The 19,900-nt window shown below is 44.3% G+C and overlaps 1 protein-coding gene across 2 annotated transcripts in view; it reads left to right on the forward strand.

Annotated features, from left to right (window-relative positions):
* The window catches only part of VPS53 (VPS53 subunit of GARP complex), a 64,427-nt gene that overhangs the window by 2,900 nt on the left and 41,627 nt on the right, over positions 1-19,900 (forward strand). For both annotated transcript variants that reach the window (XM_063173610.1, XM_063173612.1), the window contains exons 3-7: positions 906-955; positions 1,748-1,814; positions 15,662-15,748; positions 15,979-16,094; positions 17,169-17,288. In XM_063173610.1, coding sequence (XP_063029680.1) covers positions 906-955; positions 1,748-1,814; positions 15,662-15,748; positions 15,979-16,094; positions 17,169-17,288 — 440 coding nt within the window. The remainder of the gene's footprint in view (positions 1-905; positions 956-1,747; positions 1,815-15,661; positions 15,749-15,978; positions 16,095-17,168; positions 17,289-19,900) is intronic.

Here is a 19,900-nt window from a genome sequence, read left to right on the forward strand (position 1 = left end):
CACAGGAAATGAAGCTTTAACAATAACCACTTCTTAAATTTGCAGCTCACAGTGTTACTGTCATTATGTGGTGCTTGCTGCAGTTAAAGTCCTGCTTTGATTTGTAGAAATAAATTAATTTTCTCTGTAGATGGAGTAAATGTCATAACTTGCCATATATCAATCATTGGTGAGTTCCTGGGGTTTTCAGCCAAATCAGGCAGGTCATGCCTGTACAACATCACAGGAGAGTTTGAACCCAATTATTTATTTTGAGAATTAAACAATGATATTGCTGTGGGCCCACATCCCTGCTTTGTGTTCCCAACTTCAGCCCCAGGGGGAGTTTTGGATAAACCTCTTGCCAAACAGAGATGTTTCTACAGGTGAATTTTGTGTCTTGAGGCTGCTCCAACATCTCTCATGTCTCTGAGATCCTGTGCAGCACCCTGATTTTGCCTTGCAGCTTTCTCCAGTGCTGTGGCTTGGCTTTTTTTCCCCTTTGCCAGCAGGGAGGAGCTGTTTCCCCAGCAGTGCCTTGTCTGCATCCCCTCCCAGGCTGTTTTCTGTGGCTCTGGGCTCTGCAGGGGGGTCTCAGCCCCAGGGCTCTGTCCCCATGCCCAGTGCCCACTGGAGGTCACTGTCACACCGCTCTGCTGCCAGAGCACAGGGCACAGCTCAGCGGTGGGGGGAGCCTGACCTGCCTTTTTCTGCTCTTTGGGATGTGGCAGAGAAGCAGCTGAGGTGTTGTCTCAGCTCCTCCATCTGTAAAACAAAACCATTGCTGTCCTCTTCCCCAAAACCCCTGTGTGATGGAGTGTTTGGGATCACATATTCCTCTGTAAAACATTCACCTTTGGGATCACATATTCCTCTGTAAAACATTCACCAGTTCACTTCTGGTTATTTTTTTTTTCCTATTCCAGTCTTTGGCAAACATTGATGAAGTCGTGAACAAGATCAGGTTGAAAATAAGGTAAATATTTATATTTCTGCGTTTCATTGCATCTCAGGTCTGATTGTGACCAAGGCTTCATAAAGTGCTTCAGGATTTAGTTTGTTTAAAAGGCATGGATAGGACCAGCCTCGAGTGTAACAGTGGCACAAAACAATTATAATTTTTATGGCATAGAAACAATTATAATTTTTATATTTCACTTCTGTTACGTGTCCTTCAGGCTGTTTAAACTGATGGGTTGCAAAGTGCAGCTTTGAAAAACAGCTAAGAACCAAAAAATACCAAATTTTAGTGCAGTTTGAAGGCTGAGTGAGCAAACTGCCCAAAAGACTCAGTTGCTAAAAATTCATTGTTTTTAGGGTTGGAATATAAATTGTAAAAACTCCCACTCTGTATTTTTAAATTGTCATTATTGGTCCAAAAAGTACAAAATAAACACAAATGTGCATGAAATAATTAGATTTTCTGTGCTGGCTGATACTGCCAACATGAAATGATTGAGACAGCATTTTCACATGTGGGAAGCTGAAATGCAGACAGACAAGGGAGAGCTGACAATATTGCTTAAGGGAACAGGAATGCAAGAGACCCGGGGTAAATTAGGAAATGGATTTTTATTTTTGCAACAAGACTTTGAAATTGTGCAAGATAGTGCCATTGAACAGAGAGGGAGGGGGGAAATAATGAGTTTAGCATTGGTTAGAGCAGGTTTTTTTTGTTGTAAATTGGTTCTGTAGCTCTCAGGACTCCCCGAGTTGTTTGGGTCAGGCTCCCAGAGCTGGGTTTGACACTCTGGGGTTTTTCCTGCAGGAGGTTGGATGACAACATCAGAACTGTGGTGAGGGGCCAGACCAACGTGGGACAGGATGGCAGGCAGGTATGTGCAGTGCCAGGGCCTCTCAGCTTGGCACCTCACCCCGAGGAATGGCTCTGGCAGGCACAACTCCACTGCTGCTGTTCTGAGATGTTCCTGTGCCTCTTGCACTGATGAGCGGCTCCCTCAGTGCCCTGCCTCCCCCTCTGAAGGGAAGGGAGTGAGGAATTGATTTAAAGATCCAAAGCAGGAGGCCTGTGTGCCACTCTGGAGCTGATATAAAACAAGCAGCACTGAGCAGGTACAAGTACACTTGATCCTCCTGGGTGGGGATCAATCCAAGGCTGTTTGTCCTTTTCACTGAGCTGTTTGCTGGGGTGTCCCAAGTTCTGTCTCTGTGCTGATCACTGCTGCCCCTTCCCCTTGCAGCTCCTCAGGTTTTCACTTGTTTTTTTGCCTGGCAGAGGTGTTTGCTGGAGGTTCAGCCCTGGTGAACCATGTCTGCAGGGGCTGTGGGTGCTCAGCTGATTTTGGGCTGTCACCTGCTTTGGCTCTATTTCCTGTCGTGTTTTAGAGGGCACTGAACCTTGAGCCATCAGTCAGAGTTCCTCAGTGACTTCTTAATAGCAGCCTTAACACTGGCATGGGGTAAAGCCCCTCTCTGTTTCCCACTTCTTAATACCAGCCTTAACACTGGCATGGGGTTATGCCCCTCTCTATTTTCCACTTCTTAATACCAGCTTTAACACTGGCATGGGGTTATGCCCCTCTCCATTTCCCACTCCTTGCTGCCACAACATTTGGTATCTATTTCTAATCTTATTTCTGCCACAGAGCCCTCAAGGGAATTATTTAAGCTGCCTATATTTTTGTCTTGCCTTAGAAAAACACGGGAGATGCTCGCCTGTCGTGGCAGAATTAGTTGAATCATGGATGTCTCAGCAGTGCTGTTAAACTGGGGATGTGCTTGGGATGAGGCTTACCTGGGAGTGGTGCTGCTGTAATTATTGTGCAGGATTGAGAGCAGCAATCAGGTGGGGTGGCAATTACAGAAATTGAGGAGGGAGTGGAAACTGGTGCAGTGCTTGGAGAGTTTGGCTGTGGTTGGAAAGCTGGACCTGTTGTAGCCTTTTGGGCCCATCTGGGAGGATAAATTCTATGAGAGGCCACAAAGGAGTGGGATTGAGAAGAGTTGTGGGTGAGAATTGCTTGGAGAAAAGGATGAGCACGTGCAGTGCCATGATCAGTGTCTGAGGGGCTACAGGAGCATTTCTGTGCTGTGGAAATGGGCCAGCTTTGCTCAGAGCTCTGTCCTGGGTCTGTTCTTTCTCACTCTTCCATCCCTTTGAAGTTCTGCAGGGCATGCACAGTGTCCTGCTCTGAAGCACCAGGAAGGCAAAGCTCTCTGTGCTGCCCTTCCTTCAGTGGGGTTGTACAGGAACCAGTAAAAATCGTGATTAACTTAAAAACCTTCAAGTGTTCACTTGGGTGTCCTTGCAGGACATGTTTCAAGTGGCCTGGAGCTGCAGTTAATCACAAATATTGCTGTCTTTAGCTGTGGATTTTCCTGTTTTCTCTCATTTTGCTGCTTTGCAAAGTAGAAGCAAACTTTAGGACAGATTGCAGAGCTTGCAGTGCATGGGCTGAGGCCAGACAATCTCCCAGGAGCCCAGCTGTTGTTTCTTACTTTGAGATCCTAACAAATACTGAAACCATTCAATTATTTAATGTGTTACTTCTCTGGGAAGAAAAATAGATTGATCTGAACTGCTGTGAGCTTTTTCTTTCTATGTTTCTAGTCCAAGCCCATCGTTTCACACCTGGATTTGCGTTTTTTTTTGTGTGAATTGCTGGAACCAGACTGTTGGAGTGGCAGGACTTGGGTGGGTCTTGAAGTTTAAAGCAGTGAAGGAGCATCAGCAAGCTCAGATTTTGGAGATCACAGGGACCTGGAGCAAAGGAGGTCTGAGGAGCTCCTGAATGGCATTTCAGTTTGAGATGGAATTTTATATTTGTTACCCCCAAAATCAGAGAAAACATAGAACGAGCGTTTCTTTTTGTTGTCACCCTTGCCCTGTGTCCCCTGAGTGTCCTGGGTGCTGTGTGGGGGAGTGAGGCACAGCCCTTTTCACATGACCACCCTGCTGATGGCACATTGTGGGGGTGCAAACCTTGTTTTCCAGCTTCAGCTGCCTGCTCCTGTGCTGAAAAGTGCCTTTGTTTTAGCAGCATATTCTCAGGGGGAACCAGGGACACTTGGAAATGTTTTTATTGAGTAAGAGGCCTGACTGCTCCCACTTGGAGAGGAAGGGTTTTATTTTCCATGCAAGAAGTTGTTTTGAAACAACTGAAAACAAGGTGTTGTTAAGGCAGGTCAGTTCTGTGCTTGGAAGGGAGTTGCTGTTTTCCTTATTTAGTTTTCCTGCTAATTTGGTCCCACAGCAAAATTAAGTTCTTGTTTCTACTCATCTGTTCTTACTGAATTTGTAGGAAACTTGTATCCTCAAGCCTATTTCCCTGCAAAATTGGATTGACACCTCCCCATGGACAGACAGTGCCATCCTGTGAGCCTCACCCTCAGGCAGCCCAGGATGAAGATCATTATTGCATTTTATCATCACAACCACAACTGCAAACCACCCTTGATCAGGAAGGAAACAGTTGGCAACCAGCTTTTGCAAGAGGTTTGAGACAAAGCTCAAAGGCAGCCACATCAGTAAATTCAACCTCTAATCTTCTTCCATTTGTAGCTCTTAAGAGTTAGAGATGTCTCCTGCCTGTAGTGCACAGAACTTGGCTTCTGGAAAAGTCAGAAATTTTTGGAAAATTCCTGCATTTTGATTTCCATCCCTTGGCACGCTGAGATCCAAGGGGAGCACTGCAGTCCATCATCCCTTTGAAAGCATGTGCCATAAATAAAAGTGCATCTGAGCTCTGATTTTGTAGCTGCTTGGATTTCAGTGGGAGCTCAGGATCTTGTGTATTTAACTGCAGGATTGGGCCTGAAAGGTGTTTTTCAAAAATATCTTACCTTATTCTCTCCTAACAAGCCCTGATATTGTGGCCAGTGTTTGCCAGCGTTGCCTGTGTTGTGTTGGAGATGTCCTTGTCTGAGGGGTAAATAATAGTTTGAATAAACATCCTTTCAGTCTCTGACTTCCTTCCAAGGGAAATACAAGCCTTGGATGCAGTGACAGAAGGAAAGAAAAGTTGTTTAAGTTCTAGCAAGCCAAGAGGGGATTCTTTGCTGAGTCCCTGCCCCTGTGCTGGTCCATCCCATGCCCCTGGCAGGTGAGGGAGCTCAGCCTTGTCTTTCCCATCTCCTGTCAGCCAGAACTGCCCAAAAAATGCTTGGGAATCTTGTGCTGGCACTTGATTCAAAGCTGCTTGAATTACTGGGGTTTATCACCAACCTGCCCAATCCCTTTTTAGACACCAGTGATCCAAGCACGTTCTAGAAGAAAAACTGAGCTTATCAGCCTTGCCAGCCTGTTTTGTTCTCTTTTTTTTTTGGAGGAGAATGAGTTATTTACCCACTGAGGCCAGCAAGGAGCTTTCCAAAGCTGTCTTGTGGAGCTGCACCTTCCCAGCTGTCCAGGAGAGGGGAGCCCAGCCTTGGTTTTGAGAGCAGGATAACGTTTCCAGAGGAATCTAAATCCCAGTCTGAGCCACTGGGGAACGTGGAGTGTGCAGCTATGGAAATGTGCTCTCCGTGCTCCTTAAGGAAAAGGAGACCCTAGGGATGGGAAGTCCAAAATGCTGATTGCAGATCCAGCTGCTCCAGCTGTGCTGGAGTCTCCTGTCCTGTCTGGCTGGGATGATGGTTGGGATTTCTGTGCCCCCCTGCCTACTGAGCAGGGCTTTGAGCTGAGTTGTGGCTATGAGAAGGCATTTCAGTAAGAAATTTTCATATGAAAATAGCTTTTTAAAAAAATCTATAGCCTTTTAAACTGTTCCCCAAACATTCTTGCTCATGTGTGGATAAATTAGCAAGGAGGTGTCTGAAAAACCAGATTCTGAGTCTAAAAATAAAGGCCATCACATAGATGTGGTCCCAAAAGAGTTATTTCAGCAGCTCTGAAGGCAGGAATGCTCCCTTCCCCACAAAGCATAACGTTCCCCAGTTCAAAGCATCTGCCTTCTTGAAATTTTGCCCTAGAATTTCCTCCAAATGCAAAAAGCCTTAAAATAGTCTGGCTCATTTGGCTTCCCCTTCCTGGTGCGATATTTCAGTGAGATCTGCAGACAATGCCCCGGACCTCAGAAATGATCTCCCTAATGATCCCTTTATGGGAGGAAACAACAGCCGTGGGTGGAACATTCCTCTGCAGGGTGGAACAGAATTTTCCTTGGGAGTCCCAGACTTGGACTATTTTGGATGCTTTGGGAGAGGCTGGGAATGCAGGAGCTGCTGTGCTTCAGTTGTAGCAGTTTCTAGGGAGCCAGCGCTGCGCAGATTTTTCCTCTGGAAGGTTTTTTTTTTTTCCCCCCTCCCTCAGAGCTGCTGTTGGTGAGCTGGAGTGTGGGCTGACCTTGCTGAGAGCTGCAGCCCAGTTGTGTGGCATCATTTCCTCAGTGCCCCAGGGTGCAGTAGAAAAAGTTCCCATAGATTTTTCCAGGGAGCGTTGAGCGCTCTCCCGATGGTTTGATGTGTCACTCCTCAGTTGTGTTTATTGCTGGAGCTTCTGCATGGGCTGGCTGTAATTTTTCTGACAGTTGCTGACATGCCTTTGCTGGTTGTTTGGCTGAAGCTGCTTCACCTATCAGGCTTTTGTCCTTGTAATAAGTAGCCTCTGAATTTACTGGTGGTTTAACCCTTGGCAGGGTCTCTGCAAGCAGGGTGAGTAAAGGTGAGGTGGATTCAGCTGAAATCCATTTTAGAAAGAATCAAGAGCCCCAGAGCAGTCCCAAGATCCCAAATGGATTTGTGATTTGATAGTTTGAATCTAAATAAAACCCAACAAACTTTTCTGTTATCTCTGGTCCATCTTTCCCTTCCTGCCCTGTGTAAGTGACTGAAGTTGCATCAAACAAGGACTGTGTTTCAAAGAAAAATGTGGTTTATTGCTTAATGTGTCTTATTCTGTTAGGGTCTGGCTCAATTAGTGCTAGAACAAAATTAAGTGTTAACCAGAAGTGCAAATGGATGTGCCTGGGCTGGGAAAAGCTTTGGATGTTTCTCATGGCTGAAGATACTGCCTGATAACTTGGATTGCTTTGCTTGGCTCCTTCTGTGTTTTGCTCCATGAAAACAGTGATATAGATTTTCTTTCTCATAACTCCAGCAGTACAAGCAAAGGGATGGCAGCTGCTGTGGTCAAATAATAGGAATATTTCCTTGCTGCCCAGACAGTTCACTTGGCCATCCCATCCTTTGGTCAGCCAGGGCTGTCCTCTCTCCTGGCATGTAAAAATGAACATCTGGGCTCTGCAGCTGTGAGGAGGCTCTGCCTGCCCTGCCCTGGGTGTGCTGCAGTCTCTGGCAGGGTTTGAGCCTGTGGGAGGAGGAGGAGGCTGTGTCTGGCAGAGAAAAATGCCCACAGGTTGTGGGTTTGACAAGGTCATGGCTGGAAATATGTGAAATACTCCCTTGGTTTTTCTTGTCTTTAAACAGAGATCAGGGAACACTTTGCAGAATCAATAGAGGGAGGAAGGAGGAGATGAGGATGGAGAGTGAGCAGAAGAGGAGAGGGATGCAGGTGCAGCACAGGGCAGTGGGTGTGTGGTGTTCACAGGGGTCTGAGGATGAGGGAAGAGATGAGGATGTTGACTCCACGTTTCAGAAGGCTTCATTTATTATTTTATTATATATATTATATGAAAACTCTACTAAAAGAATAGAAGAAAGGATTCCATCAGAAGGCCGGCTAAGAATAGAAAAAAAAATTATAACAAAGGCTTGTGACTGATTGAGACAGTCTGGACAGCTGGGCTGTGATTGGCCATTAATTAGAAGCAACCACATGAGAGCAATCCCAGATGCACCTGTTGCATTCCACAGCAGCAGATAACCATTGTTTACATTTTGTTCCTGGGGCCTCTCAGCTTCTCAGGAGGAAAAATCCCAAGGAAAGGATTTTTCATAAAACATGTCTGTGACTCTCTGCTGGTTTTCTGAGCAGTGTCCTGAGCTGCAGGGGTGTCAGCCTGGCAGGCAGGGAGGTGCTTTTGTGCTCTGTGTGTGCAAACCTGCTTAGGAAGCTGCTCTGTTGCTTCAGCCTCCCTCCTTCACCTCCTTTCTGACTGCAGGTCGTGTTTCCTGCTGAACTGGGGCACCCAGTGCCTGCACATCTCCTACCCCAGGCACTTCCCTGCCATTTATTTGTTTATTTAAACACTTCCAGCCATCAAATTCCAGTGCTGCTTCCCTGGCCCCAGTGCCAGGTTTGGCTCACATGGGAGGTGTTGATGTGTCCCTGCTGCTGGGACAGCACTGGCTGTCATAATCTCTTAATAAATAATTAAACCTAAGTCTCTGGAATATTTGGGAGCTATTTTGTGTCACAATCCCTGGTGTTGTAAGCACCATCTCTCAGTTGTATTCATTGTCTCCTGCCTGGCTAAGCTTTATCACCTGGATTTTTATGAATGGGTCATTATTCTGAAATGTGAGCATATGAAATATGACTAGTGTTAGATTTCAATACCTTTTTAAGATAGTGAATGGATTGGGGTTAAATATGGGGTTTTAAGCTGTGTGACTTCATATATTTCATAAAAAGTCATGCCACAGATCCTGTAAGGCTCCAGCTGAGTGATTAAAGTCCCATAATGTTCTTTTGTAACCCATGAATAATAAGCAGGAGCTGAGCTGCCAAAATGAATCAAAAGTGAGTTTCATTCAGAGTCATTTCCCTAGTGAATTGTGACAGCTGGACAATGTCCTTCCCTTGTAGTGACACCGAGCTTTTTCTAGCCCAGAACACATTCAGTGAGCAAGGTTTCAGGTGGATGGCATGCCAGGAGGAGCTGCTGCTGTTTATTCTCATGCTGGCACGACTTTTGCCATCTGCTGCAAGGCAGGAGCAGGTCTGAGCTCGACCTTGCCTTGTGCTTGAGCTCAGGGGCTGTTCCTGCCCTGCAGCCTGAGCCTGGGGATGGGGCTGCTGCTGTTGGAGGCACTGCAAGCTGCAAACTGTGACCAGTCCTGAGTGGCTTTGATGCCAGCAAAGCAAGAAACCCAGCCTGAAAATAGAATTCCAGACAGGCAGGAGATTGTGTCTTATTGTGGATATTTAAAATTGGTTTTTTCCCCCCTTTTAACCCCCTATCCACAATATTAATTTTTTTTTTAATATTGTGGATATTTAAAATTTTTTCCCCCCTTTTTTGTTGTTGTTGCCTTGCATTTTTGGTGTGTGGTCATGTTTGGTGTGTGGTCATGTGGACTAGATGATCTTATAGGTCTCTTCCAGTCTGGAAAATTCTGTGATTCTGTGATTCTGTTTGTTCCAGCTGTGTTGCATCCATGCTTATGGCAGGTAAACTGACAGGAATTCCACTTGGAAATCCCTCCTTGCAGAGTTCCTGGTGTGCCTGTCCTTTCCCCCCCATTTCTATTTGCTTTTAAACTCTTCACCTGTGCTGGTTTTGACTGGGGCAGAGAAAGAGCCCCATACTTGTGATGAAAATTAGAAAATCAGCTCTTTCCCAACCCAAACCAGCACATGAACCTGGATAAGAATTCATCTTGCAAAACCTGATGTAACCTGAGTGGTTGCTAAACTTACCCCCCACAGAAGTCAAGCTCTGGAATTGCAGATGTGGCTCTGATATTTCAGATGTGGCTCTGAAATTGCAGATGTGGCTCTGAAATGTGGCTCTGATGTTGCAGATGTGGCTCTGATATTTCAGATGTGGCTCTGAAATGTGACTCTGATGTTGCAGATGTGGCTCTGATGTTGCAGATGTGGCTCTGAAATTGCAGATGTGGCTCTGAAATTACAAATATCACCAATTGCAGTGTGCAAACACCTCAGCACACAAATCAGCTGGAGCCCCTCAGTCATTTACAGCCTTCCCAAATAAATTGAGAGTGTTTTCCCTCCGATCAAGCACAGGATGGAGGGAGGGTGAGGAGCATTTCCAGGGTCCCTGGGCTCTCCAAGGTATGTGCTGGGCACAGGGAGGTGCAGCAAACCCTGCAATCAGGGTGTCAACACCAACAGGAGGGCAGAGCCTCACCTGGGCTATCCTGACACAGATAAGGAGAATAATGAGTGGCTGCAGAGATTTTCTGCATGATAATAGTGTTTAATTTTGGGTGTGGGCAAGGCTGTGGCTGCTCACCTGCCACGTGAGGAAGCTGTAGTAACCTGCCATGAGGTGATGGTAAAGCTGTAGTAACCCTCCAAGAGGTTATATATGTTACTTATAAGTACATTTATAGTATTTATAATAAATTTTTAGTATTTTATAGTATTTATGTAATACTTTTATATTATTTACACTATATTGGGCCAAGAAGCCCCCAGTGCTCGGGTGTAAAACCGTTTCTTCCCAAATCCTTGCCATCCCCCAAATTCTAAAGCTGCACCACCAGCATCAACCTTTATTTATTTTTAAATTTTTGCTTTTTAACCCTTTTATTTTCAGTTCTCATTATAAATATTACCATGAGGTGATGGTGAAGCTGTAGTAACCCACCATGAGGTGATGGTGAAGCTGCAGTAACCTGCCATGAGGTTATATATATATTTTTATAAATACTGAAAAGTACATATATGGCATTAATAATACATTTTTAGTATTTTATGGTATTTATATAATACTATACTGTATTTATATAATACATTTATAGCATTTATGCTATATTGGGCCAAGAAGCTCCCAATGCTCGGGTGTAAAACCGTTTCTTCCCAAATCCTTGCCATCCCCCGAATTCAAAAGCTGCACCACCAGCATCAACCTTTCTTTTTTTTATTTTTAAATTTTTATTTTTTAACCTTTTTATTTTCAGTTCTCATTTTAAATATTACCATGAGGTAATGACGAATCTGCAAGGCTTTGGCCAGAACTACCTGGGAGTCAGCTGTCACTTCACCCCCTGTGTCTGTCAGTGTTTGTGCAGCTGTGGAGAACGTGGGGTTTGATTTCTCAGCATGATTTGGGGTTAAGTGAAGGGGCAGCTCCAGCAATTTTAAGCTTTGTGCAGCGTTGGATGTAATGTGCTGATAGAAAGTGTCCTGTGCAGCCTGAGTGGTTGGGATTGGAGCTGATGACACAGAACTCTCTTCTGCAGTGACAATTGTGGTAGTTATGTTCTATTTGCTGACCTGCCAGGGTGGAAATGTGCTCGAATCAAACCCCAGGGTGATGAGCCCTTCAGGTTTGCCTGCTCAGGGAAATCAGCTGGGCACTGTCCTGTGCTGAGACCAACCCAGGCTTCAGCTTGCAGTGGTTGAAACTTGAGGGTTTTCTCTCAAATGAAATCAGTCTGAGAATCAAAGTAAAATTTCCACCCTTCCCCAGTCTGGAGGGACTCGTTTGTGTGAGGTTTCAGCAGCAGGAAATGTGAGGCTGGTTCCAGTGTGAGAGGGTTGCTTTGAGATCTCCACAGCTGAGGCTCCTCAGAGAATTTGGGGATGGGAACTTTATTTTCAGTCGTGGTCTAGATGTTCATTGATCTGGGCTGGAAGTGTGGCAGCAAATGAAAGAAGCATTAACACTCAGAATTCAAGAGCAGGGACCAGGCCAGGAGCATTAAATTCTCAGCATCATGACCACAGCCCTATTTGTAACATTAAAAATGCATTTGGATGCTGTGAATTTGGCAGATGTCAAGTGTCTATAAAACACTTGGTAGAGGGCAGCTTTCTGATGTGAATAACAACATTCAATTGAACTATATATTGGCTAGAATCAAATAAAAATAACATGTTTCTAGCACAACACCAGCAAGCAAATAGAAACCATGGAGGTATTTTAACCATTACTGGGGAAAAAAAAAACCCCAGTGTTAGTTCAGTTAATCCCCAAGCAAGGGAACTCCACCTGAAAATTTGCTTTTTCTCCCACTTCAATGACATCTTCTAGTAACACACAGGCCTCTTAATTCCTATTTGCATATTTCCTGGTACTGAAGGTATTTTCTTGCACAAGATTCCTGATGGGATGCATAAAGAGGTATTTGGAAATTAACACACCCACTAATGAGCTGCTGGTTGATGGGGTGATGTGACAGCTCTGTACCTGGCTGGAGGAGGAGGAGGAGGAGGCTGTGTCCATCTGCAGCACTGCAGGGATTTGGAGAGACTGGCTGTAATTCACTGGGCTGGTTTGTTTTGGCAGCAGTTATTGTTGCTAACACTGTTTTTTTGTCAGCCTGGTACTGTAAGTCACTGGAACATAACCTTTTAAAGAATGCATCACTTCCAAATTTAACAAACAAGTCACAGTCTGGTCCCACCTCTCGCTTGGGTTATTTTCTTCTCTCCTTTTGCTGCTTGGAAGATCTGGTGTGAGGAGGTGACACAAGGAATGATGTGTGGTCTGACCTCAGGAGCTGCTTGGGACAAAGCCAAGGAAAGCAATTTTTGAGGCAGTCTCCCAGTGATTCATGGCTTACCTCTGCTCCCCATTGTTTTACACCGCTGCCTTTGGAGTCTTTTGCTGTCGCATCTCAAGGTGAAGGAGGTTGCAGAGCTGTGGCTGATTCATGGGCTGTGTTTTTCCCTCCAGCTTTGGAGAATTTGGCAAACAGCAGAGCTGCTGACTGGCTGCCCAGCTTACCTGGGCTCAGGCTGTGAGCTGGGGTGGAGTTTTTCCACCTGCTGTGTGTGGTGTGAGCACAGCAGCTCCCACTGCCTCAATCCTGCCTGAAAAACAGGGGTGGCTGAAAAAGCACAGTGGCCTTAAACTGGGGAGTTTAACACCTTGGTGTGTTCCTATCCATGAGTTATTCTGGGGACTCACTTCTGGAGGCAGGACAGGCCACATCTCCTCCTTCCCTCCTGCACCCAGGATGTGTCAGACACTCTAAACCACAGAGGAGGAATGTGATCCCTGGCTTGTACCAAGCACTCTGTGCCTGGAGCCACTCCCCCCAAGGCTGCTCCTGCCAAATTTACAAATTTAGTGGTTTTTACTAAATTTACACTGCTCAGAGCAGTTGTGAAGCCTTGGTCAAACATGAGGGAAAAAACTCGGACACTGCTGGCTCTGCCTCCCAGCCCAGCCCTCTCCATCCCCACCATGATTCTCATGGCACTTAGAGGTTGCACAAAATAGAATAAATAATTCAACTGGTCCTGCCAAATTTACTAATTTAGCTGGTCTTTGCTAAATTTACACTGCTCAGAGCAGTTGGGAAGCACGGGGCAAACCTTAGGGAAGAAGTTTGGACCTTGCTTTCTCTGCCTCCCAGCCCAGCCCTCTCCATCCCCACCGTGATTCTCAGCTGGTGCTGGCACTCAGAGGTTACACAAAGTTGAATAAATAATTCTGATGGGTTAATTGTAGCTTGCAGGCTCAGCTGTTGATTGGAGTCATATGGTGTGTTTTTTCCAGTGTGTCACAACCTTGTTTTCAACATCCTCGTTTCGTACAACCACAACAGATGATGTCTCCAGCCTCTTTATTTCTTCCTGCTCCTCTGCCCCCAGAATGAACTGCAGGAAATGCAATAACTTCACTCCTGGTTGCTGTTTGGGGTGTGTGTGCATTTCCATGTTTCCCAGTTGCACTGATGAGGAAAGCAATAAATGAGTGAGGCAAGGTGCTGGGGCACAGCTGGGAGAGCACTGCCTCTCATCCATCACGGCAATAAAAGCAATTCCTGGCCTCTTGATACTGTTTTTCCCTAGAATTTCTGTCCAGAAGAAACCTATTAATAAAATAGTAACAAAAGCAGGAAGAAAATGCTTTTAAAATTCATTATTCACCCTTGCAGCAGGAGCAGAGTGTGAAGGGAAATGCATTTTTTGGATTCTGTGGTTTCCCCTCTCTTTTTACAGCTGAAAGAGCAGTCATTTGTTACATTAATAAACTTCTGTATTGCACCTTGAGCAATTAGACCTAATTTCATGCCCCAGATGTTGTTTTCTTATCCCCTAATAACACTATTTATTAAAGATGAGGTGTTTTCTTATATTTGAAATTTGTTTTTCTATTTGCTTTACTCTGTCTTTATAGTAATTGGGAAGGTGATGGTTTTCTTTCATTAGTGGTTAATTTTCTTTATTTGTTTATTGGTTAATTTTTTTTATTTGTTGGTTAATTTTTTAAATTATTGGTTAATTTTCTTTATTTGTTTCCTCTACACTCAGTATTTTACTCTCAGATGCTATGGTTAGAGTGTACAGCAAAAAAAAAGTTTAATTGATTTCTTTTAACTGTCTTTTATCACAATTATTAAATATCACCATTAGAGAAATAGGTTCTTTTGAAGAAGCTCTGAATTTCTGGGACTGTGCAGAAAAATCAGCATTTTCTGTTAGTGCTTAAGCAAAGGGAGACAGCAGTTGGCATCCGTGAAGAATTTCAGGCTGAATCTTGAATTTTATCCAGACCTATCCAAAGCTCAGACCATACAAAACAGTTGCTGCTTGCTTAATAATTTAATTATTAATTATTAATTACAGAGTAATGTGCTGCAGACCTGAGCACAGAGACAGAGCTAAATATGTTGAAAAGAGCATTCTTTGCTCCTTTGCTTTGCACTTAATCCACAAGCCTTTAAATGGAGGAGAAAATTTAATTCTCAAAGGAATTGGAGAGGCTGCTGGGGACTGTTCAGCCCTCACACATTTTTGTGTTTTCATGTCCCTCAGTGAACATCTGTGACACCAATGCATAAAGTGTTAACTTCCACATGATTCAGAACATTTTTCAGAGGAGACTTTCCTCCCCCCCCCCCCCCCCCCCCCACTCTGGAAAATGAATTATAAACCATCTCCAGCTTTTTCTACTTTTATTATAACCCAGCTATATTCCAGCAAAAGCTCCTGGCAGATAGTTTCCTCATCCACTTCCAAATGAAGATGTGTTAAATTTATTTGCTGAAGGAACTTGTAGCTTGTGCTGTAACCTTGGTCATGGGACTGGATATAAAAGCAGAGGGATGGAAGCCCACTGAACAGCAGGGAACAAAGTGGAGCTGGAAATGTTATCAGGCTGGGCAGGCAGAACGTGTAGAATTACTGCAGAAGGCAGATTTTGGCCATGTGATTTTGGATTTTGGACATGTGGCTTCCTTCACTGCATCCACGTGTGCTTCACACTGCTCTGCCATGGTTGGGTAAATAAAAGGGACCAGGTGCCCCAAGAAAATAGCACTTAAATCCTATTTTAAATATTAAAAATGTTTTTTAATCCTATCAAATGGTGAGAGCCATTTCCTGGGCTCCACCTCTTTACCTGTGCTTAGAAAGAGCCATTCCTGCTGCAGGTGTGTGGGAGGCTGAGGTGCCCATTCCAAAGGAATCAGCCTCATGTTTTCTACCAGAATAATGTCCTGTTAATTCAGCAAGGGGTTTGGGCAAGCACTCAGTGTTCTATATGTGTGTTTTTTATTTATAATTAATGATGAGCATAGAGGTCTTGTGGAGGTTTCATTTTTCTGCTCTAAATATCTGTTGATCAGGAGTAAGTTCTACCTATTTTTCCACACTTAGTATGGAATTAGTCAAAATATATTCCAGCAACCCTTAAGAGCTGCTTTCATAAAATATCTAGATGAAATTTTGCCAAATCATTATTGTAAAGTGGATACTGAAACCCTGACCCACTCAGGTTCAATATTCCAACGTGGTACATTGACTTTTGTTGTGCTGCTGGTATTTTCTTTGTAAGAAAGCTGCTCCCCTCCAGTGCCCCAGCCCCAGGGAGTGTCAAGAGCAACTGTGTGTTTCTTAGAAAGGTGAAAACTGAATGCAGATTTCCTTTCCTCTCTGACCTTGTTTCTTTTCCAGGCCCTGGAAGAAGCCCAGAAAGCCATTCAACAGCTCTTTGGTAAAATTAAGGATATTAAAGACAAGGCTGAAAAATCTGAACAAATGGTGAGCAGCACTTTCTTTCTGGCCATTGAAAGGGAGGGGACACTGACTTTTCCTGGCAAGTGACATTTATGTCCTTGGTGCTGGCTGGTTGGGAATTTCCTGTGTTGAACCTGTGGTGTCCACAGGGCTGCTGATCTGACAGTCCCAAAGAGGAGAGAGTGCCTTCTTATCTCCTGAAAATTCCATTGCTGGGGCTTGATACTGAACCAGAATCCTTTTTCATTCCACAGGTGAAGGAAATCACCAGGGACATCAAGCAGCTGGACCACGCCAAGCGTCACCTGACCACCTCCATCACCACCCTCAACCACCTGCACATGCTGGCAGGGGGGGTGGATTCTCTGGAGTAAGTCTGGGAATTCTTGGTGTGATGTTTGTGCAGTGTTCTCAATGGGTTTGGCACAGCCTGCCTGGTTTCTCTGAGGGAATTTTGCTCCCAGGTCTGGATTTCTGCTGGCAGGTCTGTGTTGCTCTGAGTGACCCCCAGCCCGGGTTGTTGTGTTTAATAATTTGCAGCATTGATTGCTTGTATTTCTCTGTTGCTTTTTGGTGATGAGGAATGAGTATGGCTTCAATAAGGAATCCTCATTAGGGATGTACTCTTGGGAGGATTTTTGTCACTCTTGTATCTAAAAGTGCAATGAGTTTTGGTAAAGGTCAACTCTAATTTTTATGAGTTTAAGGAAACCTTGCAGCTTGTACCATGTGTAAATTGGGGGTTAAATATTTCCAATAATCCTTTTTGTTTTTTTTTAATGTGCTTGAGGAGCACACAATTTAGGAAAATACAGGTTTTTTACATGTTGCATTTGTGAAGTTGCACAGCCTGTTCTTGGTTTGTAGCAAATCCTGCACGAATGCTGGGTCGTGAAATGCTGAGAATTAAATTTTACTCAGCCTGCTGTCTCCAACTGGAATGATCCTAAAGGATGATATAAAAATAAATTAACTTGATTTTATTTTTTTTCCCCTGTCAGTTCCCTGTGAAAGTTATTAACAGAGAAGTCAAGGCTAATGGCTTTTCAGCATCCTTCTCCTCCAGAGAAGCTTTAACTCACACTTTGTGTGTGATGACGAATGGCTTCACTCAGGTCATTACAGTGAAATAACATTTACTGCCTCCAGACCCATACTGGGAAGTGGATGCACTCAGTAGTTTACATGTTCCTTGCCAAGTGTTGCTTTGACATTTATGGTTTTTTTTTGAGGCATTGTTAGATTTGTGCCAGATTGGTTTATTTTAGCGTCGCTTAAGTGAAATTTTAATGCAGTGTTGGAATGTTAATGAAGAGCTGTGTGTTTTAGAAAAATAAATGTCAGTAGGGACCAGTGTGACCCAGTGGGGATGAAGTAACCTGTGGAATTACCACCCAGGACTTTCATTGAATCTGCCTTTGTAAATCTTTAATTTCCTCTGCAGGGCTATGACCAGGAGGAGACAATATGGGGAGGTTGCCAACCTTCTGCAAGGCGTGGTGAATGTGTTGGAGCACTTCAACAAATACATGGGGATCCCTCAGATTCGACAGCTCTCTGAAAGGTAAAAGGTTCAAACCCTGAGCACTCCCTTTCCTGCTGGGGAAGAGGGGTAGGAAATGTCTTAGGCAGGTTCAGAATCTCAAGGAGGTGAAGCTTTGATTTTTCTGGCGTTACAATAATTTGGTGAGGTTTGGTGTGAGTCCCCACCACCCTCAGCAGTAGCAGGTGAAGGCTCAGTGGCCACTAAGCCACCATTTCTCCTCAGTCTTGGCTTCATTTGGGATGTGACAGCTGGGATTTGAGGGAACAAGGTCATCCCTGTTCTGGGGGACAGTGCTGTCCCTGCCTGAGGTGACTTTGATCATTACTGGGGTACTCAAAGGAGTCTCCCAGGCACAGTCATTAATTTTTTTGTGGTGCCTCCCTTTGCTAAGACAGCAGCTGGCTCCCTGTGTTGTTTAGTGATGGAAACAGAGTTTGAATGATTTGTTTGTAATGTTTTCATGTAAATCTGTTGGACTTTCTTTATGGCACAGACACCTCTTCCAGAAAACACAGATGGAATCCATGAAGCAGAGCAGAAGAAAAATCCACTCTAAATCTAGAGAAGGGATGGGGCCTTGTTTAACAAAGCATTTGACCATAAGCATTTGCTTAAATGAACATGAACATCAAGGAAATGTAAACATATGTCAGTGCTTTTCTGAGCTGAGGCTGTTGTCTATTCCAACCTTGTGCTCAGAGATTGCTTGCAGTGGTAATGCCCTTTGGGCAGAAACCTGCTGTCATTGGCCATTTCAAGGCCAAATATAATTTAAGCCTTGCTCTAGAATTCTGGCTGGTTTTCCCTTTCTGCTGGATGATTATTTAATACTTTTGTAGTTTGCTGATTGTTACAGAAACCAATTCAGGCTCCTGCTAAAAGTCAGGGTGGTTTCGAGTCACGCCAGCAAGACTGGCAAGGACATGGAGGAAAACTTCTTTTGTTTTATTCTCCCTTCAAGATAAGGATCTGAAAAGCTCAAGAAAGTCTGTTCCTCCTATTTTTAGCATTGCCTCGGCAGGGTTTTCCTCCCAGTGTTTATACAGGGAGAGCTGCACCATCTGGTAGTGATAGAGGAGGCTGCTGTGGGGTGAAAGGAGCTGCTCTGGGGGCTCCTCACTGCTCCACATCCAGGCAGAAAATTCCTGCAGGGAGGTCCACGGCACCATCATTCTGCTTTTGGAGTTTGACTCCGTGGCTGTGGGTCAGGGCCTGGTTTGGAGTTGATTTTTCTCTCTCTTTTTTGCTTGGAAATCCTTTTGTGATTCATGAAGCATCAGAGGAAGTTTGCCTGGGTTGAAGGAAAACTTGCAGCTTGTACCATGTGTAAATTGGTGGTTAAATATTTCCAATAATCCTTTTTGGTTTTTTTAATATGCTTGAGGAGCACACAATTTGGGAAAATACAGGTTTTTTACATGTTGCATCTGTGAAGTTGCACAGCCTGTTCTTGGTTTGTAGCAAATCCTGCACGAACGCCGGGTCATGAAATGCTGAGAATTAAATTTTACTCAGCCTGCTGTCTCCAACTGGAATGATCCTAAAGGATGATATAAAAATAAATTAACTTGATTTTCCACATCCAGGCAGAAAATTCCTGCAGGGAGGTCCATGGCACCATCATTCTGCTTTTGGAGTTTGACTCCGTGGCTGTGTGTTAGGGCCTGGTTTGGAGTTGACTTTTCTCTCTCTTTTGCTTGGAAATCCTTTTGTGATTCATGAAACATCAGAGGAAGTTTGCCTGGCTTGTTGCAGGGGTATTTTTAGACTGTGAAATTGCTGGGGTTTGATATCTCATGGATTTGTTTTAATGGTACAAGTGAAGCCTCTAGGATGGTGGGGAAGGCAAGAAATGCTTTAGTAGATGTTGGCACAGACCTGTGACATAACCAGTGTCTGTTATATACAATAACCCCTTTATATGCACTGCTCAAGGAGCAGATTCTGTTGCTTTCTGAAATAAAAAGCCTCTTTTTTTCCTGGTGTGAATGGAGTGAAGCCAAGTATGAATGGGAAACCATGGGAAGGAGAAGTGCCTGCTTGGTGCTGTTGGATGTGCTCTTTGTCATGGGCTATCCAATTTAGGCTGCTGCTCCTGGATGCTGTGAGAAGCAATGATGTGTTTTTAATGTTGTTTTCCACCTGTTCTGTCCCTTTGAAAACAACCAAGCCAAAATCCCACTGTAAGGATTCATTGGAAACCTGGACTGAACTCTCAATTAGTTGGCTTCTTGTGCTGGTCCTGTTGAGTATTGATGTAAAAATGTCACAGTTCAGAGCCAAATGTAAATATTTTCCTAAGAGCGTTCCTAAAGCAATTTCTAAGGCAGTGCATTGGTAGCTGTTGTAGTAAACAGGAATATTTTCTTATCTCTTAATGCTCTGCTGTTTTCTGAGTTTGGAGGGAGGTACAATTAGTGGTCCCAAACCCACCCAGAAAAAATTATTTGCAGGCCTAGCAGATAGTGGAAAAAAGCCTGGAAGGTATTTAGGGGAAAGATAACTATAAGTTTGCCACAGGAAAACAGGCTGGCTCAGCCTCTTTTTATCTCAGCAAGCTGCCAGGCTTGGTTTAAGATTTCTGGTAGCTTTGGCTAAAGGAATTGTGGTTTCCAGTAATTGAATGTCAT

This window comes from Melospiza melodia, chromosome 21 (genome assembly GCF_035770615.1).
Source record: "Melospiza melodia melodia isolate bMelMel2 chromosome 21, bMelMel2.pri, whole genome shotgun sequence".
In the NCBI taxonomy this organism is placed as follows: Eukaryota; Metazoa; Chordata; class Aves; order Passeriformes; family Passerellidae; genus Melospiza; species Melospiza melodia.